The 23,357-nt window shown below is 39.9% G+C and overlaps 1 protein-coding gene across 3 annotated transcripts in view; it reads left to right on the top strand.

Annotated features, from left to right (window-relative positions):
- The window catches only part of aatkb (apoptosis-associated tyrosine kinase b), a 74,068-nt gene that overhangs the window by 26,384 nt on the left and 24,327 nt on the right, over window positions 1–23,357 (top strand). Inside the window, exon 2 of one of the 3 annotated variants that reach the window (XM_075458291.1) lies at window positions 12,305–12,438. In XM_075458291.1, coding sequence (XP_075314406.1) covers window positions 12,305–12,438 — 134 coding nt within the window. Of the gene's footprint in view, window positions 1–12,304; window positions 12,439–20,406; window positions 20,615–21,640; window positions 21,716–23,357 lie in introns of those variants that run through there. The other 2 variants (XM_075458292.1, XM_075458293.1) reach the window with 2 other exon arrangements.

Here is a 23,357-nt window from a genome sequence, read left to right as displayed (position 1 = left end):
GAAGTATGCGGTTTCGAACACAGCCTCTCTCTCTGTCAGAATAAAACATTAAAATGAGGCGTACGCGGGGGGATAAAAATAATGAGGCGTAGAATACCAAAGAGGTAAGAAGAAAAGTAACCAGCTCATTTTAGCCTAATGTAGCGGAGTAAGAGTACATTTTCTTCTTCACAAATCTACTCAAGTAAAAGTAAAAAGTATAGTGATTTAAAACTACTCCTAGAAGTATGATTTTTTTCAAAAACTTACTCAAGTAAATGTAACACGTTACTACCCACCTCTGCAAAATACACACATTTACAATAATCGACATGGTTACAGCACATTTTGGCTGTATTTACATGCGTCTCCAATCCTGTCATGTGACAAAATCCAAAAATTAATCCAAAAGTAGTGTATAGCTTTTAGCATTTAGTTTTATTTTAAATGTGCTGCCATATGAATGAAAGTGCCATAACATTTGTTGTGCAAACACACTTTTAACATCAGCATGTTTCTGTAGTTTTTATGTAGAAGCCTCGCTCCACTGTCTGTTTCCTTGGATGACTTGCTGCTATCAGTTGTGTGTTTTGCCTTTAAGTGATATTTTAGACTGGAACTACTACGCTGAGAAGACAATTCAACTTGGCAGTGTTTACAGATGACTTTGGTTCTGTCGACTCCGCCGTCTGGAAGAACTTTAAAATGAAAATGGCCGAGTAAAAGTTCCGTACCCTTCTCCATGTTTGGTGGATCCGCCGATTACTTTCTTTTCCGGTTCCGCAGCAGACAGCAGCAGATGGCCCTGTGCTGCCTGTTGTTCACCCTCTCTCTGCCCCCTGCTTCCTGTCTCTATGACCTTTCCTATCCATTAAAGGCACAAAAGCCAGTTCAGCAGCAGACAGCAACAGACTTTTACAAAATAAAAGCCTGTGAGCAACAGGCTTTTACAATAGTAAAATAAATAATAAAACGGGTGGTTTGTGGCGTAGTAGGTTGAGCAGGCGCCCCATGTACTGAGGCTATAGTCCTCGCTGCAGCTGGCCCCGGTTTGAGTCCCGCATCGAACGGCCCTGTGCTGTGTGTCGTTCCCCCTCTCTCTGCCCCCTGCTTCCTGTCTCTCTAAACTTTCCATTAAAGGCACAAAAAAAAAAAAAACTGCGTTAATGCGCTATAAAATATTTATCGACTCTAATGAGTCTTGATGTTAAATATGTCTTCAGCTTTTTTAAGGGCCTGATGATGCTGCTGATCACATCAAACCGGCCAACCAGGCAGTATTTTGCACGAGTTTCTTTTCTGGTTCAGCTTCTTTCATCCTTGATTGGGATCTGGCTTGTTTCCAGCCCTCCAAATGGACCTTCGTCTCCGCTGAGCTTTAGATAATGCAGCTCTGTCGTGGACACTCACCTGGGCCGATGATGGGTGAAGGGTGTCGGCAGTCCTCTGGATGGACTTCCTGCTGATCCCCCTGAGAGGAATACCAACAGGAGGATCTGTTAACTGGGCCGGTGATGGTGTCCCTGTTGGTTTGTCTGAATGCAGCCGCTGTAAGAACGCTGATGGAGCTGCCATCTGTTGATGGAAGTGTTGTTTTATGCGTGCAGCTCAGACTTGCCTCAGTCTCTCAGCTGTAGTTTAAGTGCCTGACCTGCCTGCCACTCTTTAGCAGTCCATTCACACCAGAACAGTGACTCCCACCTGCTCTGTTGACCGTCCCTTTGAAAATACCAGCGTTCCCTCACTGAGTGTCAGTAGGTCTGAAACCCAAGGCAGTGATTCACCGACACCTCTGAGAACACTCGAACACCACAGAAACACTTTGACCGTGTTTTCAGACGCTTCTCCAGCTCCCTTTTGGTTCAGTTTTATTATTTATACGGAGGAGAAAATCTCGACCCGTGAAGGACTCTTTTACAAGAAATAGTCGGCGACGTGACCCTCATCTTGCAGCGTTGCCTCAAAGGAACAGTCAGATGTTTAAGGACTTATGCTGCGAGATGCTAGATCATGATCATGTCATACTTTGAATATTTTATTTAACTTTTAAAAGTATACTTCAGTGTTTCTCTGGGATTAAAGGAAAATAAGTGTAAAAAACAATCGGCCAAGAATGTCCCATCCATGCAAGTGACTGTCGTTGGTTTATTTAATCAGCAACAACCCGATTTCCCTTTAGGGGTTGATAAAATATTCTTTAACTCCTTCCCTTAACTAACTCCTTTAACTAATGTTAGTCTGTGGTTCTGCTCAGGGTAGATTAACAAGAATCCAACGGAAACGTTTCCTAAAAGTTCGCGGAACTAAAAGATCCAAAAGTCTCTCAGTTGTATTTTAATTCTTTGAACAATGTTCCTAATTGGTTGTATCTTTGGTATCTGACTCTGCAGCAGAGGTTGGCAGGAAGCGTCGGCCCGTTTTAACGTAATTGTTCTGGTCCGACTGCACATTTAGATTGGAAAAGGTTCTTTAAATGTAAATGCAAGCAAAGGCTGTCCAAAGTTTCCCTCAACATAGAAATTCTGAGAATTTTAGAGGATTGAAGACTTTAATCCTTTAATTAATTATTGTAACATTCATGAACCAAATTTGTTAGCCTTTCAGATCTGCAGCGAAATGATAGTTTTGGATGGACAGTTTAAGCTGTCAAATGCTTTTTGTTTCTTCAGGCTGAAAAAGTTTCGAAGGATATCCTTAGTTAAACTCCTTAGTTTTCAGGAGCCTTCTTCCAAACAGTCACGTTTTAAATGGAGCCATAAGGCTTTATGGGTTAAAAAGTATTACTTTCAGCCCTTTACACTTTTTTTTTTTTTAAACATATATTTATTGGTTTTTCATGTTAATATAACAACAGCCAACAATTTAAACATCCAAAACATATGGCATATTAAATGATTAAAAAAGATACATTAAATCGCAGTAATTAGTCAGCAAATTACTGTGCAATCAATATGAAATAATGAAAATAATAAAAATGAGTAAATAAACACATGTATAAATAATAATAAATAAAAGTATTCAAAATGTACATAACTCTACAAGTTCTGCAATTTGTGCACTGCTGTGACCCTATTGGAATGTAACTTTATTTTATTAATGATTATTTATCTACATTAGTATAATTTTGTTTGTTTTATTCTGTTTATTTATTTTGATTCTATTTTTTTAAATTTATTTTTATTATTATTATTGCCAGATGGGGATATAATGTTCATGTTTAAATGTCAATGTTTAAATCAATGAAAAATCATAATAAAAATATGTTTAAAGCTGCAGTCTGCAGGATTTGTTGTTGTCATACGTAAAGTCCTACTTTTTGGCATTTTAAGAGTTTACATGATCTATCAGAACGCATGAAGTTGAAAACGGTGACCTCCGTAGTCGCAAAATGCAAGAAATGCTTATTTTTTAACCGAAAAATAAAAAGTTATTCAACTTCCTGTCCCGCCCCTTCAAAACACATGAGAACTCGTGCACGTCTACGTGCACGCCAGATGCGCCTACACGACTCCTCATTCATCAACTCACCTGTCATTTGCGATCATGGAAGACACAGTAAGTAGACTAGCCCGTAATGAAGTTCAATAGTCTAGATAAATAAGCGTGGGGACGAGCCTACCTTGTATCGCGCGTGCACAATCGGTGATTGACAGGCAGCAGAGCCCAGCTCGTAAACCTGATTGGTTACCTTCTACCGGTCCGGTCTGCAATTTTGTAAACAAACCTGCTGGCTTTGGAGGGACCTAGCGGGACATATAGGGGACCTAGAGAACTCATTTTTTTTTGTATTGGGGTATTTAATGTACTACTTTCAGAATCCCCGGACAGTTCCAGGCATTATGCTTGAAAAAGAGTTGCAGACTGCAGCTTTAAAGGGACACTATGTAATTTCTTCCCCCATCTAGTGGTGCAATTTTATTTTGCAAAGTTGAATGAATTTGCTCTCTAGCGCCTCACGTTTTCAAATGTGCGCTGCAACTTCTTGAACTACGGCAAGCGGAATGTGTCAAGATTCAAGAAGCTATAGCTTCAGACTCAAGGTCCATACAAACAAAAAGACATCAAGACACACAGTACAAAGGATTATATAACACACATACAACAACACTATGAATACAGATGACAGATAACATGTCAGATAACATAACATCTCCTTTGGTGTGCAAGCAATGCAATTAGTCATATTCCGGGAGTTACCGGAAGTGACGACGACGCAGCGTTAGCATTAGCCTGCGTTAGCAAAGAGGAGCATTAGCAGCGGTAAATAAACTCCCGGTAAACTTACAAACTTTCTAATGCCTCGTTTTGTGAGTTAAGAGCCTATGTGTACTACGGCAGAAGTTTGGTAACAATCAGTGCATTATTAGTGGGATCATTTACGAGATAAAATCTATTTGGCATTTTTTTTTTTTTTTTTAAACTTTATTAGTAAATCAACAAAATAACAGTTTACAAATGTGAGCATAACGCCAAAAAGAAGATATCCAGGGGGAGCATAGGAATAATAATAAAAAGAAGAAGATGATGCACTTACAAAAAGAAAGCTAATGAACACAAAGACATATGTGCCAAGGAATAAAATCTATTTAGCATTAGCGGCTGTAATAAGCCATTTGGCGGAAATGACGTCACAATGACGTCATTTCTGCTTGTAGGCCTGGTGGGGAAATCGCGATTCGGAAAAAAAAAAAAAAAAAAATCGCGATTCGAAGTGCTTTATGTCCCTCTCGGCACTTCGTCATTATACATAGACCGGAAGGACATGGCAGCCTCCATAGAGCTTACCTGCTCTATGTAGATACAGACAAGTTATTCTTCACTCAGGAGGATAAGTGAGATTTTTGACAGAGATCATTTTACACCAATGAGGACTAACTTATGAATGAATATGTTGATTTGAGCTAATAAATGACTTAATTTATTACATAGTGTCCCTTTAAAATTATAATATTAAATATTAAAATATTTTTCATTATTTCATTCTCCCTCCCTCAACAGTTCCAGAAACATCCTCCAAATATCCTAAAATTCAGAAGCCCTCTTTCTAACAATATAGGTCAGTTTCTCAAGAGCCAAACTCCATGTTAAGTTATTTAACCAGTGGGGCAAAAGAGGGGCAACCAACATTTTTCCAGCATAATGTAATACAGCGTTTGGCCTGCAATAAACAAAGGTCGACCATTTTTCTTTTCCGTTACACATTTTGATACGATCAGCTGATGTGTAGAGATCTTTTCTGTTTACACCACACTTCTATGCTTGGTGAACATGCACCACACAGGCCCTGGTGGTGTTTCAGCTTGCAGAAATATACGCAGCAGTAACCTCTCCCAGCTTTAAAAATACCTGCTGAGGGATTTTTCAGGCAGCTCCGACAGTAACAAACACGTGAAGTTGTCAGAACGCCTCAGTTTTAAGACTCCGAGCTGCTGCTGCTGCTTTGGTTTCCGAGCGATTCTCCCCCAGGAGCTGCTGCAGAGTAGGTCTTCCTCAGATTCTCTCTTCCCGCCTTTCCTTCGCTCACGCTCGCCCCCTTTTCATCATTTAGTCATCAACTTGAACAGAATTCTGCCTCAGGAGGCTAAAAATGGCTACCACCTCTAAGTGATGTGGTGCTCACGCTGCTGGCATTAAGTGGTGGAAGCAGAGAAAAACGCAGCATCTCTGAGTTATTGTGCTGAAGATCTCTGTGGGGACAAACAACCTTTGGCGGGAGGCATTCGTCTCTTTGGACTTGGGCTCATTACAGCACACAAAAGGAAGAGTCCCATCTAATTAATTAGAATTAACAATCAGTGGCCGTGGTTTTCCTCAACACCACAACGAGGACTGCCTCTGTTTCTCGGCGGTTGATGTTTCCTCCCTAATCTGACAGACCTCAGACATGTTCAGCGATTCATTTCAGTGATCTTCCTTCCTCCTCTCCTCTGGGTTTTCTTTCTGCTGTTCTCAGCTTTTTCCTGCACCTGCACACATTTCCTCTGTGGCTTTTCCACTGAAAAAAGATTAGATGTTCCTGTCTCCTGCAGAATTCCCCTCTTCACTGCTGCTGCAACCACACTCTCCTCCTCTGTAGCAGCCGGCTTCTTGTCGCTTCGAGGAGTCTCGTTTAGGTATTGGCGAATGGTCTCATAATTAAAAGATGAATTCACTTCACTCTGATTTTGTTGAACAAAGTCGGTTTATAGGTTTACTTGTCTTCGAGGCCCGGGGTGTATGATGTACTGACATCTGGAGGCATACATTGCAGCTTGTTTTGTTGTGGAGAAAAGAGTAGTCGGACCCACCTTTGCAGAATTCATTGATCTTGTTTAGGGCTGGGCGAGTTAACTCGTTATTATCGCGTTAACTCGTTAATTATTTAACGACGATAAATATTTTATTGCGCATTAACACATTTTTATTTTTTTTATTTCTTATATTATTATTAAAATCTGTTGCACACAGGCTTTTATTTTGTAAAAGTCTGTTGCTCACAGGCTTTTATTTTGTAAAAGTCTGCTGCTGTCTGCTGCGGAACCGGAAAAGAAAGTAATCGGCGGATCCACCAAACATGGAGAAGGGTACGGAACTTTTACTCGGCCATTTTAATTTTAAAGTTCTTCCAGACGGCGGAGTCGACAGACCCAAAGTCATCTGTAAACACTGCCAAGTTGAATTGTCTTCTCAGCATAGTAGTTCCAGTCTAAAATATCACTTAAAGGCAAAACACACAACTGATCGCAGCAAGTCATTCAAGGAAACAGACAGTGGAGCGAGGCTTCTACATAAAAACTACAGAAAGATGCTGATGTTAAAAGTGTGTTTGCACAACAAATGTTATGGCACTTTCATTCATATGGCAGCACATTTAAAATAAAACTAAACGCTAAAAGCTATATACGACTTTTGAATTCCTTTTTGGACTTTGCGTACAAATGCTATTGATCGTGATTAATTAGATTAAATTTTAATCGTTGCCCAGCCCTACTCTTGATATCATTCTGTGTGTATGTGCAGTGGGTCTCATATTTGCACATTGATTCGTTTGCAAACAGGCAGGTTTGGGCAGCATCTGCAGTGATTTACCAGCTGATTTATGCTCAAACCCTCACCTGGGTTCATGTAGTGACAGGAAGGAAGAGATGGCTCAGGACAGAGTCACGGCTCTTAGCCAGCTGAGGTATTTGGACATCTGGCCGGGATTCGTTTTTGCTCATTTCCAAGGGGAGAAGTTTCATACGTATCCCACTGGGAGGAAGCCGGGACTCTCTGGAGAGATTGTAATTCTGTTTGTCTGTTTTACTAACTCCTCTGTGTCCCCACCTCAGAGGAGCTGCAGGAAGTCTCATATCGCACTGCAGACCTGCTCTCAAATAAATGGCAGAAAATTGATGAAAAAAAGACTTATACAGGCACTGGGAATTTTCAAATGTAGAAGATTCATGCACATGTACTTCTATAATAGATCATCAACACTGGAAAAAATGCCCCTCCAAAAATAAGTAAAAAAAAAACAAAACAAATACAATATGTTTTTGCTTGAAATAAGCAAAAAATCTGCCAATGGAACTAGTAAAAATCGGCTTGTCAAGATTTCTTGAAATAAGATGTGATATTTAGGACTTTTGAGTTAAAAGTGGTCTTGAAATTAGCTTAAAAACCTCTTCAAATGAAAAAAACAAAACTTGTTTCATATGAAATATGACTCAAAACAAGATGTTTTCAAGACTTTTTCACTTAACAAGATATTCAAGATGTATTGTATTAAAACAAGTCCCAATATCTGGCTGAAATGGTACTTGTTAGGCAAATGTGTCTTACATTAAGTGTAATGAGATATTCAATGAGACAAATATACTTGGTAAGATTTAGATTTTTTCCAGTGAAGGCAGTATATTCATAGAAAAACTCTTCCAATATCTAATTTATAGATTTATGTTCAGGGAAATTACTTTTCCCTTTTCTATACAGACATAAAGTGTCCAAATGTTTACTGAAGTTGTCACAAAAGAAGTGATTAAGAGTTTTAACAGGTGATAGTCATGCTTTCCTCTGCTTATCAGAAAACATCATTGCTGAACTCTTTTTTTTATTTTTCTTGGTTTCCGCTTGAAAATGTCTTCTGTAAAGCACACAAACACAGAACTAACATGATGGCTGGCTAAAAGAAGACGCAGTGTCTTTACTTTCGTGGTTATTTTATGTTTCAGCATACAGGTTACTGTTTTTAGTGGTTTTTGGACCCAAAGTGGAACCCAAAACCACAGAGAAATGAGACGTATCAGGAATTGGATTCACACAGAATAACTGAATAAGAAATGTTAATGTTGGGACCAAAAGGTTGATTCATTCTGCTGTTTAAGTTGACTGCACGACAGTGATATTCATAGATTGCAGGGTTTAAATGCTCTCTGTTGCATAAATATTAATATGCAGAGCCTCTACAGTCACTCTCTTCTGTTTCTGCTGCCGAGTGAGGCGGGATCTGAGGGAGTTTTACATAAACCACAACATAGGAAACAATATGCTTCTGCTCTCTTTAATTATCCCCCCCGACAAATGGAGTAATTAAATCTGAATTCTCTTGTTTAGCTTTTCGGAGCACTAAATGGTCGCTGACCAATTTAGCAAGCTGGCTTCTTCACTCCGGCCTCCCACTGAGCTGCATATGGCATCATATTCCACGTTTAATGGACCCCTGTTGGAGGAACGCTATTTTTATGAGCCCCCGCTCGGTAACATGCGAGCACAGGCCAGCTAATCCTGTGGCTGACGGTTAAAGCTGCATCTTTTCATACTTATTTCATCATCATTCTCTACTTCCTTCTGCCAGGCACCATGATAAACAATGATGTTTGCTCTCTGTCCAATTAAACTAAGAGCCCCGTGCTCACGAGAGCCGGTTGCACCAGCTTTCAGAGGATCAGCACAAAGGAACAGCAGAAATCAGTGTGTGTGTGTGTGTGTGTGTGTGTGTGTGTGTGTGTGTGTGTGTGTTCTTGCACTTCGTGTTGAGTGAGGACCAAATCCAGTTTTTAACCAACAGAGGTCATTTTTACATAGTGAGGACATTTTGGCCGGTCCTCACTTTTTCCCTCTAGATGACCTCTTTAGGTTATATAGATGTTATCTTCTAATTTTCTGAGTAGGACCTCAGAATGTCCTAAGTGTCAATTTTTCACCCCTAAAGTTTAAAGGGATAGTTCGCCTCTTTTGACATGAAGCTGTATGACATCCCATATCAGCAGCATCATTTATGAACATTTTCTTACCCCCTGCTGCGTCCTGTGAGCCGAGTTCCAGCCTCGTTTTGGCGTTAATGAAAGTAGTCCGGCTAGTTGGCTGGGGTTTAAAAAATAAAGCGTCTTGCTTCTCAAAACAATATGCGTTCAAAAGAGTAATACATTTGCATCACAAAATCGTCCCTCCAGAAAAAGTCAGACCTCACAATCGCTTGGCACTATTTTTTCTCCCTTCATATCACTGCCTGCTGTGTAGACCGAGCACTCCCCTGCTTCCGAGGAGTAAACACCGTAACAGGTGCGGCTATCGCTAGGTGGCTGAACGCATTGATACGAAGGGAGAGAAAATAGTGCCAAGCGATTGTGAGGTCTGAGTTTTCCTGGAGAACGATTTTGTGATGCAAATGTATTACTCTTTTGAACGCATATTGTTTTGAGAAGCAAAACGCTTTATTTTTTTAAACCTCAGCCAACTAGCCGGACTACCTTCGTCAACACCAAAACGAGGCTGGAACTCGGCTCACAGGATGCAGCAGGGGGTAAGAAAATGTTTTTATATATATATATATATATATATATTTATTGCTAATATGGGATGTCATACAGCTTCATGTCAAAAGAGGCGAACTATCCCTTTAACACAGATTAAAATCTTTTTCTGAATCTTTTGTGCTTCTCAAAATCTGAAGCAGTGTATTGGATCACTATGCCACCGAGTGTCTGGAATGACACTTTGTTTGTTTCTAAGTGAACTAGAAATACTGGTCCTCACTTTGAGTGGTTTTTACTCGGTCCTTACTCGGCATTAAGTGTGTGTGTGTGTGTGTGTGTGTGTGTGTTTGTGTGTGTGCAGCTGGGTGGCACTGCTGTTGGCAGGAGTTGGTGTGAGAGATTTAATACTGAAGGCGACCCCCGCATGGCTGTCCGTCCAAGCTGTTTCTGTGGCAACCGCTGCGTTTCCGGTGTGGGAACGAGGTATTATCTGTGAGATTAGACGACGTGCAGCTGCCCTCGTGGAGGGTAATTCGGACCTTCGCCGTCCTCCGGGCTTCCAATGATGCTCGGAGCCGCTCGATGAGACGGGAAAAGGATGCTGCAGAAGAAAAAGACTGTTGGGGCTCAGAAGCAGAGAGCGTGAACGTGACGCTTCATCTGCATTCAGTTTGCATCCCGTTCACATCCCACTTTTAATTAAACCACCAAATTTGTTGTTTTGCCCATAAAGAACAATGAAAAATGTTGCATTAAGGACCCAGTGAGGGTGTCTGTAGCATGTAGTGCTGCAGCTTCAGGTCGCTCTGTGTTTGGTTGCTAGTTATGAATTCTTATTGCTAAATGGTTTTAGTTCCCAGTTGCACATCTGTGTATCTGCCTTGTTCTCTCTATACTGCTTAATTAGGACAGAAATGCTTTAAAAAATCATCTGAAAAGCTAAGTGCAACAGGATGGTGGACACAGAGGCGCGGTGGACAGAGCACGATGCTACAGCAGATGTTGGGGTGAAAGTTCTCCAACATCAGGGTTTTCAAATGAGTCCACTCATCAGAAAACGAGTGTTAGGTTTGTTTGTCTACATAAAAAAAAGAATAATTAACTCGTTATTAATGCGTTCATTTTGACAGTTTTAACTTTTTAAATGTTTTTTTTTCCATATTTATAGTTTCTTTAAAGCCTAACTTTTAAATCGTGTTGTGGACACTGGTGATTCTGCCAAGTTTTCCAGAAAAGCTTCAGGTTTTAGGCTGGTTAAAGGTTAAATCTAGTGTTTTTAATCAATCTAAATATCTCAATAACTAATAAGAAAGCTGCCGGATGTGTTTTACTTCACGATTAAATCCAATTAATTTATTAAATGGCTTCTAAAACGATGCGTTTGTTGTGCCTGGAGATACACATATACATCGACCCGACGTTTATGCCGTTGACCACAATCAGCCAATCAGAAAACAGGAGAGTGTTAATCAATGGCTGGCTGTGTTGCATTGATTTAGTTATGAAACAGGATTTATTTACCTTTAATTTAAAACATTTCCATTCTTTTTATACAAATGCTATTTACTGTGAAATGTTGTGATAAAGGTTTTGATAGAAAGAATTCATGCTCCATGTTTCCATGGCATCAATGGGAAAATAAATGATAAAAATCACTGCTATTGGCGATCATTCTTTGGCCAAATTTTTCTTATTGTAATTATCAAGAAAAATAATGATGCATCTATCATCTTGTCTGAAACCAGATCCCTCTCAAGAAGCCTTTACATGTTGCTACATCTGCTATTCTGTGCATGTTCTGTCGGGTAGATATCAGGAAATAATAATAACTCTTTTATTATTACAGTCAGTAAAGATGTAAAGAAAAGACCATCTGCTAAGTTGCTGCATCTACATTCAAAAAGCATCTTAGCAAAGTAGAAGTAGATGCATAGGCTTATTATCCTGTTTAACCCCAAAGATCACAACAGTCCAATCATCAGTGGAGGATCGTTTGTTGTCATTTATTCTCAGGAGAGGACGAGAAGTTAGAAATAAAGACATGAAAGTATCCCAGTTGTTGTTTCCACATTAAATCATTTAAAATGATCATGCATATTTCAGTTTAACGGAAGCTCTGTGGTTTGAGCTTCAGGTTTAAATGCACCATAAGTGTGTTTTTGGGGCACTGCAGCATCGCAGTGGCACAGATAATAAAACTTTAGCTGAATTCAGCTAAAATAAACATTTTGAGTAAGCTAAAATGAAGTAAAAGCATTTTGTTCTTCTGTAAACCCCCGTCCCAGTGCTGTGTTACAGCCCCGTTTATGAAAAATGAATGAAAAGGCCATTTGGTGCAGCAGACGTGTCTGTGTTGTGGTGTCAAGCTGTGCAGAGACTTATTGTTCTTCACTGTGTTCTGGGTAAAAACTGCAGGGCTGTTTATGTCTGAAAGGAATATATTTTCCAGTAAAAACACGAGCCTGGACTGTGATGGAAATAAAAGATCCCAACTGGCTGCTTTCACATGTGATGCATGCTGAATAAACATCCGATCACACTGTTGTACTTCATGCAAACTGCAGAATCCGGCCCCAGAGCTGATGTTCTTGCCTCTCTGTGACCTGCAGATGGCGCTCCACTGAGTGAGCTGTCCTGGTCGTCCTCCCTGGCCGTGGTGGCCATCTCCTTCTCGGGTCTCTTCACCTTCGTCTTCCTCATGCTGGCCTGCCTCTGCTGCAAGAAGGGCAAAATCGGCTTCAAGGTGCAGTGCATCACTTCTCATCGACCTCCACGTTAAACACAAAACAAAACAAAACAAAACATGAGGCATGGAGACACACCTCGGCACACACACAAGTTTTTATACAGTCTTTCAAAGGGATAGACTTCCACCAGCCCGCGTAGCTTCTCATTAGACATCCAATACATTCAGTAAACAACATCCTCAGCCATTTTCACAGAGATATATTGATGGGAAGTGGGAACAATTGCAAACAAAGCTGGTCGAGTCTATTCGTGGCACAATTGGAGCCCTGCAGCTTTCCACAGCCGCCTTGTGGATGTTGCAGCACACACTGAAATGGGTCACGGCACTGAAGGAAATAGGACGGTGTGTGTGTGTGTGTGGACAAAACCTATGCATATATGCCTGTGTGCCTTTATTCTGTGTCAGGGCGTATGTGTGTTACTGCTGATTCACCTGCAGGCTGAAACTTACAACTTTCTACTAAAACTGTGTGTACACTTCAAGGGATAGTTCGCCTCTTTTGACATGAAGCTGTATGACATCCCATATTAGCAATATCATTTATGAACATGTTCTTACCCCCTGCTGCGTCCTGTGAGCCGAGTTCCAGCCTCGTTTTGGTGTTGATGAAGGTAGTCCGGCTGGTTGGCTGGGGCTTAAAACATCAAGCGTTTTGCTTCTCAAAACAATTTGCGTTCAAAAGAGTAATACATTTTCATCACAAAATCGTTCTCCAGGAAAAAGTCAGACCTGTCGGTGCCGCCTGCCGACAGCCGCATCTGTTACGGTGTTTGCTGCTCGGTCTACACAGCAGGCAGTGATACGAAGGGAGCGAAAATAGGGCCAAGAGATTGTGAGTGTTGTGGCCATTTATGTTATGTAAGTCATGGGTTCTATCGGTTTGGTTTTCTTTGGGCAGTTGGAATGTACTTTGGTTGATTTGGAGTCAAGATCTGGGGTTCATTTTTGTATTAGAGATTGTTTAAATTATTTTGGTGACTTTTAGACCCGCCCATTAATCAGACAGATTAAGAACACACCAGGGGCTCTTTTTTGTTTGTCAAATGTCCGGTGTGAGGAGGGGAGGTGGTGGTTGAATGATTTTTTGACCACTTTTAGATCTTGTTAAATCAAAATAAGTTAACTTTTGTTTTCATCCAAATTGTAAGAATTTTTTTGTTATTGTTTTGTTCATATTTTTTTTGTTGTCAAAAATAAACTACATATATTTTTTAACAATCAACTGAAGTGCGTGCAAGAACAAAACCACCTGCTGCCACCCACGGCCTTTGTTGGAAAATATCATTTGGAAACTTAAAAGGCCGCGACAGTGAGGTCTGACTTTTTCCTGGAGAACGATTTTTGTGATGCAAATGTATTACTCTTTTGAACGCAAATTGTTTTGAGAAGCAAAACGCTTTATTTTTGTGGCCCCAGCCAACTAGACGGACTATCTTCATCAACACCAAAACGAGGCTGAAACTCGGCTCACAGGACGCAGCAGGGGGTAAGAACATGTTCATAAATGATGTTGCTGATATGGGATGTCATACAGCTTCATGTCAAAAGAGGCGAAATGTGCCTTTAAAGGCATTTCTATGCGTGATTATAGAATATTCACAAACCTGCAGGATTTCTTTACTGCCTGTTGCAGTCCTTAGTATCAAAGTATCATAAACCACTGTGAACTCTTCCTTTCTACTGACTCTGCTCATTCGGCAGGAATGTGTTTCACGCCAAGTTTCTGCTTTTTTTTGACCTCACTCAAGTTACTGGTCACCAAAAACACACTTAAAAGCACAAAGTGATAATAGTGCAATTACTTGATTGATTCATCATGCACAGAGTCTCTTTGGGAGCCACGTTGGAGGTTGTGTTTATGCACAGCAGAGCTCTGATCTCTTGACAAGTGTTGATGTCAACATGCTATCATGCTGGTGTTTCCCAGATGCACTCACATAATTAAAACTCATTTTAATTAAAGAAATATATTATGTATTTTAATCCCAGTTTTTTTTACTTGTTCACTGACTTGAAAGTGTGAGAAATGTAATAAGAACTTGTCAGGTTTAAGGAATAAAGTCAGGTTTTTGCCCCCAGTTGAGCAATACTCAGCATTTTAAGTGAGTTTATGAACCCTTTGACCACCCCTGGAAGTTGTTTAGTTAAGGACCACAGAATTAAAGCTTTTTCAACTCAATTCAGTTCAGCTGAAATGCTTAATCAATCCTGGAAGTGAAATTATATAATTTTTTCCACATGTAAGTACTGGTCACTAAACATCTGAAAAAGAATATTAATTTCAGTTAAAAAACATGAGATCTGTTTATGCAGATGTTTGAGTTGAAACTAATCTTCACTCCTAACTCGTCACTTGCTGATCAGCGTCCCTCTGGTTCACATTTCAAGAGGAACCCGTCTGCATCATATTGAATAGATTTCAATAGAAGCCATTTTGCTCCTGTTACAGATCACTTGATTCTGAGGGTAAATGTTTTTCTTCATGTGAATTAAATACTGTGGGGCTCATAACTATGGTAACCAAGAAAATGAAGGAAAGACGAGAAGAGGAAAGGTATTGCCTTACAGTTAGTCGACATTATCGTGGGGGTTTATTTTAGCACAAATCTTAAAGTTTTCCTAAAGATAATAAAGTAACTTAGTCTCTGTGCTTAAACCTAACCAAGCTAGCAGAAAATAACAAGTGCAAAAGTAAGAAATTAAATGTTTCTGACAGGACTAATGTTGGATTTTGCACTTTTGACATAAATGATTGTGATCTGCATCTATTTTTAACAGCTTTTCTTTTTGCACATGCTCCAATTCTCCACTAATGTCCATCAAATTATTAGTTTTGCTAGTTAGCATGCTAACTGACAAACTGTGGCAATCGCACACCTGATGGAGGTAAAAAAAACAAAGGTCAGGTGAAAGTATAACAGACAAGCAAATAAACAAGAATAGAATCTGATTCTCCTATTTGAAAGTCTTGTATTTTTCATTTACACCATCCTCAAACTCCAAATTCAGTCTTTTTTTTATTACACACTCAACTAGCGTTATGCTTGTGTAAGTTGCTATCTTACTTCTTGAAAAGTTATGCTAGAGGGGTACCTACTGCACTAAAGTGTCATGCCAGTGGCTACTGACCAAATATTAATAAATTAAGAGTTGGCAGTGAGAATGTGTTGATTATTTGCCATGGTTTCTTTATTAGTTTAGCATGTTAGCATTAGATAATTAGCGTCATACCATAATATGGTAAATTTCATGTGTTTCCAGCTTTTCGAAAGTGAAAATTAGCATGGGAAAATACTCCAATTGGATCTGATTTAAGTCTAATTTTATTTCAAGTTATTTTAAGTGTATATCTTTAGGTTTTTGACCTCTGTTCTGGCAAACAGAACAGTTGAACTAGTGATCTCAGCATGAGACTTGACATGATACGGTAATTATTTAGAAAAATAATCAACAAAAAAAGATTCCTTTCCTTCTAAAGTGCATCTCATCATATCCTGTGTGTTTGTTTCACTACTACATGCATCTGCTGGCAGCCATTATCATGCACAGCACTTGTCAGAGGAACATGATTTATTTTTTGCAGAAATGGCCTCTGTGAAGCTGTGTAGAAGTGCAAGATGTGTCCAAGATCACGTCCACTTTCAGTCAGGGACATCCGATTCCAGGAATATCCACAGCCGTAGCACACAGCGTCCTATCTGCGAGGAAACTCTGTTATCCAGGTTAAACACCGTATGAGGCTCCTAACCGGGAACAAGTCATCCAGTGAAGATGTACAAGGATTGTCTGGTTTGTGTCTGGTGGGACCACCCAGCTGGAACCTGTCAGGGTGTGTTTGGTGAGGGGGCTGGAGTGGGAGGAGGGGGGGAAGTGAGAGGGCGTGAGGAAGGGCATACCCATGAGCCCACAGTGCATCCGGCCACGGGGCCCCATCTGGAATTAGGCACATCCCCTCCCAGAGAAGAGAAAGAAAAAAGAAAAAAGCTCTCTGTGTTTTAGAAACAGTAACACAGATGAAGACTCGACCTCTGCGGGAGGATGGTGAGAATTAGAGATCCTGGAGGCAAATCCAGTTGCCTTCAGAGCAAACTTGAAGCATTACAAGAACCAAAAATGCATTAATTAGTTTTTCTTTAAGCTTGTGCACAAATATTTAACCCGTGCAGGTTCCCCAAATTCATTGGATGAGATGCCTCAGACAGGGTTCATAAAATAATCCTTAAAAATGACTTAAAACACTGAATCATGAACAGAAAAATGCACCAGGACCCCCTGCCTGCCTTTATTTTCAACCTGATCCTCCACCGAATAATTTACCCTCTTCAGTTAGATAAAATAAAATATGATCTCACTTCATATATTCCAATTTGTTGCCTGGATATAGAGATCTATAAGCCGATTTATTTTAAACTCATAGTTGGGGCTCACTTTAGGTTCTGGCCCAGTTTGGTTGGCAGTTAGAGTCGACTGCTAAAGTGACACTTAGTGGTTCACCCAAGTAGCAGATTTTATCTTTCAGGAAAATGCAGGAATTTTCCACAAGGACTCTATTTTCTCTTGTTTTTTACTCTAAAATATTGAAAGGCACTAAAACTGAGCAGCACGACTGTCTCATAACAGCCTCAGCAGAACGAGTCGCAGCCACTTTGATCTACGGAGCAAAACGTAGCATTTTTATAATAAAAGCTCAAATGTGCATTTTTGCGTACACTGGAAAAAATGCCCCTCCAAAAATAAGTAAAAAACAGCAAATAGAAGACGTTTTTGCTTGAAATAAGCAAAAAAAATCTGCCAATGGAACTAGTGAAAATCGGCTTGTCAAGATTTCTTGAAATAAGATGTGATATTTAGGACTTTTGAGATAAAAGTGATCTTGAAATTAGCTTAAAAACCTCTTGAAATGTAAAAAAAAAAAAAAGCTTGTTTCATATGAAATCCAACAATTTGTTTTCAAGACTTTTTCATTTAACAAGATATTCCAGATGTATTGTCTTCAAATAAGTCCCTATATCTGGCTGAAATGGTACTTGTTAGGCAGTTGTGTCTTATATTAAGTGTAATGAGATATTTTGACTAGAAATGAGACAAATATACTTAGTAAGACTTTGATTTTTTTCCAGTGTATGTATTCCTGTGTTCGTATTCCTAAATTGTGAGACTGTCACACATGCTCAAAATGGCTCAAAAAACATTCCAGACCCACATTTCCCTTTGCTCGTTCTTACGTGTTTATGTTTTGTTATCTGAAACTGTCATAAATGTAATGTTTTCCAACTATTGCATGTTCAAAAGTCCTATGAGGAGGCAGGAGGGAGTGCATGAACCAAATTAGAGTTCCATTACCTTGACTCAGGTTAGGCTGAAAATAATTCATGGTTCCATTTAGATATTTATTGTATTAATTGTGAAGAAGATGCCAACAGAGTTGGCCATGTTAAGTAATGTTTACAAAGGTTATGACAGTCTGACAATAATCAGACCTGATCATTTATTTTAGTAATCATGCCTCAGACAGAGAAACAGTTGGAATTAATTTATTTCCTCTGATCTGGTCTGATTTCTGACTATTTGACTGGAGGATTTGAATTTGATGGCATCCCTGTTTTTGATCCGATGCATACAGAAGAAGAGCTTCTACAAAGGAAGGCTGAACGTTAGCTGCTTTTAGCTGCTAAAATGACCTCCACTCAGTCTGCAGCAGGTTTCTGAAGCTTTTCTTTGGGAAATGATGGTCATCGTGGTCAAAATGTGCAAGGCACAGCAAATAACAACTGCTACAACTTCCGCTTTTTCCGGTCTTCAAAAAGGTTGTCTGTGAAAGCTTTGTGGAGTGCAGCTTGACATTTTGTTGCCGTAGTTTGGCTGTAGAAGCTACATTTTGTTCTCCAACTGTACAGCTTTGCACCACACTTCCCATTGCTCATCTCACACGTGGACTTTTGTCTTCCTGCAGCAACTCGGTGCCAGCGAGACTTCTGAGAAACACTTTTCTCTCAGTGAGTTTCTCAGTTGCTATACTAATTTACATGCCATTCTTCATCACATCGCAGCTGTCTCACAGCTGTTTTGGGGCTTTTTTTTTGTGCCGATAATAATTCTCACATAAATTCAGGGGAAAACATGGCTGCTTGAGCTCTTTTTTTTTTTTTTTTTAAATGTATATCTTCACCCTTATTTAACTTCAAATCATGCTGCATTTGCTGTACCTCTAAAGTAGGAAGTCAAACTTTTTTTTTTTTTTTTTTTTTTTTTTTTTTTTTTTTTACAGCTAATTCTCAACAGCAGTCATAAACTTTTAAAATCTATTCTGTGACTGACTGGAAGCCAGAGTAAAGATTTTAAAGCTGCTGTGATGTGTTCAGATCTCTTAGTCCGGGTTAAAACTCCAGCAGCAGCGTTCTGGGTGAGCTGCAGATGTTTAATGCTCTTTTTGGGAAGTCCAGTTAAAAGAGCGTTACAGTAATGGAGTCTACTGGAGATGAATGCATGGATGAGTTTCTCCTGGTCTTTTTGGGAGAGGAAACCTTTAATTCTGTTGATGTTTCTGAGGTGGTAAAAAGCTGCCTTGGTGACAGCTTTGATGTGGCTGCTGAAAGTCAGATCTGAGTCTATCAACACTCAGGGGTTACCAACTTGGTCAGTGGTTGTAAGGTCCCGAGTCTCAAGATATTTACCAACGCTGACCCTCTTCTCTTTGTTCCCAGACAGAACTGGGATTCGTGTGGATGAATATGAGCCTCGGACACTATTTCACTTCTTTTTTTTTTATTCTGAACTTTGACGATGAAATGTTATTCTGCATGATGACCTTGGTGTAGCGATGTGAGGAGGCCGCATCAGACGAAGCATCCAAAGGGATTTTCTGTAGATTATTGAACAGCTGCAGTTTCGGGGCTGCAGATCCGTGTCACATCTTAAACATTTTCATTGCACTTTTTTCTTGCTTAAATCCTGCACTGGAAAAAATGCCCCTCCAAAAATAAGTTAAAAAAAACAACAAATAAAAGACGTTTTTGCTTGAAATAAGCAAAAAAAATCTGCCAATGGAACTAGTGAAAATCGGCTTGTCAAGATTTCTTGAAATAAGATGTGATATTTGGGACTTTTGAGATAAAAGTGATCTTGAAAGTAACTTAAAAACTTCTTCAAATGTAAAAAAAAAGCTTGTTTCATATGAAATCCGGCTCAAAACAATTTGTTTTCAAGACTTTTTCATTTAACAAGATATTCCAGATGTATTGTCTTCAAACAAGTCCCTATATCTGGCTGAAATAGAACTTGTTAGGCAGTTGTGTCTTATATTAAGTGTAATGAGATATTTTGATTAGATATGAGACAAATATACTTGGTAAGACTTTGATTTTTTCCAGTGTGAAGAATCTTTCCTGAACTCGGCGGTGTTTTCCAACAAGGTTTTTTTTTAACTTGTTTACTTCTGTGGTATTTTAACCACAGAAAGCATGTCACAGACATCTCACAAAGACCATAGAAGACTGTGTCGGCTCGAGTAACTTCTGGTGGGGGGGGGGTTGTGTCAGTTTAAGAGTTGAATTCCAGAGTGGATGGACGCCAGCTTTAGGGTTATAGTGATGAGTTCAAAGGTCAGACTCTGAACGTGGTCAGTCGACGGTCCTCACAAGTATAGTGTGGCTGTTTGTCTGGGAGTGGGGCGACTGTCCTGCAGATGTTCTTCGGCTTTTAGGACGGGGAGGAAGAAGCCGGTGATGTCACATGTGTAGTATGTGAACCCCCCCCCCCTGTATTTTTCTCTCACATTTTTGCGAGGGCTCAGTTTCTCTCCGCTCCCTCAGCAGATGACCAGAGGTTCGCCCTGGCTTGTGAACTGGGAGACTGGGTGCTCCTCCCTCTTCTCTCCCCCCCCCCTCCTTCTGGTTTTTCTCTCCATCCCTCCATTGCCAGCGATCCCAGGGACAGTCTGTGGTCAGCTGCAAACCCTCGTTCTCTTCTCTCAACAGTGAGGTTCTCTCTGCAGAGTGATGAAACCTTTAGCTTCGGCCACTTTTCCTCCAGCTGCCCCCCACCGGTGGGCACCTGGGTGGGCACCCGGGTGGGGGGCTGCATGTGTGTGTTTATGGGAAACCCAGAAAAAAAGGCTGAAATGCAAAGTCTGAAGGCATCTGTCATCTTCTTCTGTGGACTCTGAGTGCAGGTAAGCTCCCAGTGATGCTTGGAAGACTTTATTTATTTTGTACGAGGGGGGTCTGTTGTAAATGTTAGCAGGAATTACATCATAAAATCTGCAGTGGTTTTCCATCTGCCCTTCATTTGACATGCAAAGTCCTCCGAAGTTTAATGGATCAACTGAAAATCGAAGATATCAGTTCAGTTTTTTTAAATGTGACAACTTTTGTTTCACATTTTAAGTTTTTGGACCGTTTGCAGGACGAAAACCTGTGTGGAAAATGTTGCTTTATATTTAGAGAAAAGGTAGAAAGTAAGTGCACCTTTTTCTGCAAATTAGAGGGAAAGTGAGAGCAACTTTTACAGTTCTGCAAATACTGGAGTGTGTGTGTGTGTGTGTGTGTGTGTGTGTGTGTGTGTGTGTGTGTGTCGCTGCAAAGAGTGAAACCAGTTCAGTTTTTTAAAAACTTTTGTTTCACATTTTAAGTTTTTGGACCGTTTGCAGGACGAAAACCTGAAACCTGCGTGAAAAATGTCGCTTTATATTTAGAGAAAAGGTAGAAAATAAGTGCACCCTTTTCTGCAAATTAGAGGGAAAGTGAGAGCAACTTTTACAGTTCTGCAAATACTGGAGTGTGTGTGTGTGTGTGTGTGTGTGTGTGTCGCTGCAAAGAGTGAAACCACATGTTGAAGGGGAGGGCGAGCAGGGCCGTGTGAAGATTTGGATCCGAGGCGGAGGGAGGGGTGCGTGGCCTCGTGCACGAGAGTGTGTGCGCTCGCATTCTTGGGGGACAGGATGAAGCGGGAGATGGAGGTGTTTATGTGTGCATATGTTTGTGTGGGTGTTGCAGCGGGTCACATTTTTCCAGCCATGGGACCCTGTAACCCTCCGGCTCCCATCTAAGACACTTTTTATTCTGACATCCGGCCCGTAGATGCAGCCAACTCCCTCCCTTCTCCACATCCTCTGCAGCCTTGTTGTCCCATTCGACAGACAAAAGGGATATTTCACCAGCTAAGAGCCAAACTGTAAAGCTGAGACTCGCTTTGATGATCACATTTTTAGTGTAAAGCCACATTATTTTAAACGGTAATATTAAAGAAAAATCTTTCTTGATGGCTGTTCACAGTAAGTGTTCCTCCTTAGCTTTTCATAAAACTTTTTAACAGCATCTTTTCCAGGTATTGTTTAAAATTTCAGGCAATTTTTTGTGTTTTTCTGATATTTTCTGTTAGTTTTCGCCGCCACTTCTTTAAATTCATAATTTATTTCAAAGCGATATTTTCCCAGATCTCACTTGTGCATTTTTTTCAAATAGTTTTTTTTTTTTTTTTTTTATGGTTGACACACTTTGAAAAATCTTTTAGCACCAGAGTCATGAATGTGACACCAGTCGCCCTAATCCACTCAGATTTGAGAAGGCTTATTGATCATTCTGCTGTCTGGTGCCATTTAAGACTCGTGTCTCTGAGAGGCTGAGTCAGATGGTGGGAAAATAAGTCTGAAATCCTTCTCCAGTTCTCTTTTTTTTTTAATGAAAAATGTTTCACTGGTTTTTGTGTAGAAATATCTAAAAAGAAAACATTCTTTCATTCGGTGAAAGTCAGTTGGAGAAGCTTTTCTCTACCGTCTGTGCCGTGCGTGTTTCCAAAAGGCACCTGAAACCAAAAAGCTTATCTGTGTAGAAGAAGATTGATACACATGTACTCTTAGAGCTAATAATCTCTGGATTTAGTGGACTGGCTTTGTTTACACTATGACTCTCCAACAGCCTCACAAACAGCTCAGAGAAACTCTGAACTGTGCCAGGACAGCTTGCTTCAGTTTATCTCGGCTCTCCTTCAGCAGTTGTGTGAAAATATCAACTTTCTACATTTTCAAGCATCAGTTCATACTGCAAAAAAGCATTCACAATGTGTAATGCATAGTATTTTCTATGCACGGGTCAATTATGACGAATTCAACTGCGATATCCTCCACTGATGAGGTTTAGAGAGGCTTTATCAGGATTGCAAATAACTGCATAAACTGATGTGTTTTCTTCTTTAAGTACTTTTAATCTGATTTCACATTAAAAAAAAAAGGTTTGCTGTAAAAACAATGTCAGATAGTTGAACTGGTAAATGAGTTGTAAACATATCAGACAAGCTGAGTTACATTAACCTAACTCTGGAAAGCAAATGCAACAAAAGTGGGAACATCTAGGAACTTTGACTTTTCTCGGCAAGCTTTATTGTTAAATAGCAGTATATTTTATGTTGTATATGTTCACTCTGTTAGGGAAGATGGTGTCCTCCTCAGACAACTGCTTTTACTTTACTAAATCTCTTTAGGAAATATCAGCACATCATTTCTCTTTCAATCCCTATTAATAGCATTCTAGCTAGCACTTAGCTAGCTTCCGCGTAGCCGGCATGTTAGCATAGCCGACATGTTAGCATAGCCATTTTAGCCTGAGCTCCATCCAGGACGTGTTAGTGGTTTACATCAAACTTTCAGATCCTGCAAAGTGAATTAGCACAAGGTCTCACTAATGTGTTGCTGTGTTTCGCTAAGTTTTATCCGACCAGGCAGCCCAGTCTCACAAGAAAACATTAAATAGTTAAGTTTGTTCACATGTGGGAAATGTAGTGCTGCAATAAAAGTGAAAAAAATGGTAAGATGTTGATGTTTTACTTTGTGTTTTTGTCATTAACCCACACTTTGAATTAGTAATATCTAACTTTAATCATGTCTTAAGTCTTTAGATTTTTAACATTAAACAATCAAG

Source organism: Odontesthes bonariensis, chromosome 23, assembly GCF_027942865.1.
Source record: "Odontesthes bonariensis isolate fOdoBon6 chromosome 23, fOdoBon6.hap1, whole genome shotgun sequence".
Classification (NCBI taxonomy): domain Eukaryota; kingdom Metazoa; phylum Chordata; class Actinopteri; order Atheriniformes; family Atherinopsidae; genus Odontesthes; species Odontesthes bonariensis.
This window is presented reverse-complemented; position numbering and strand designations above follow the sequence as displayed.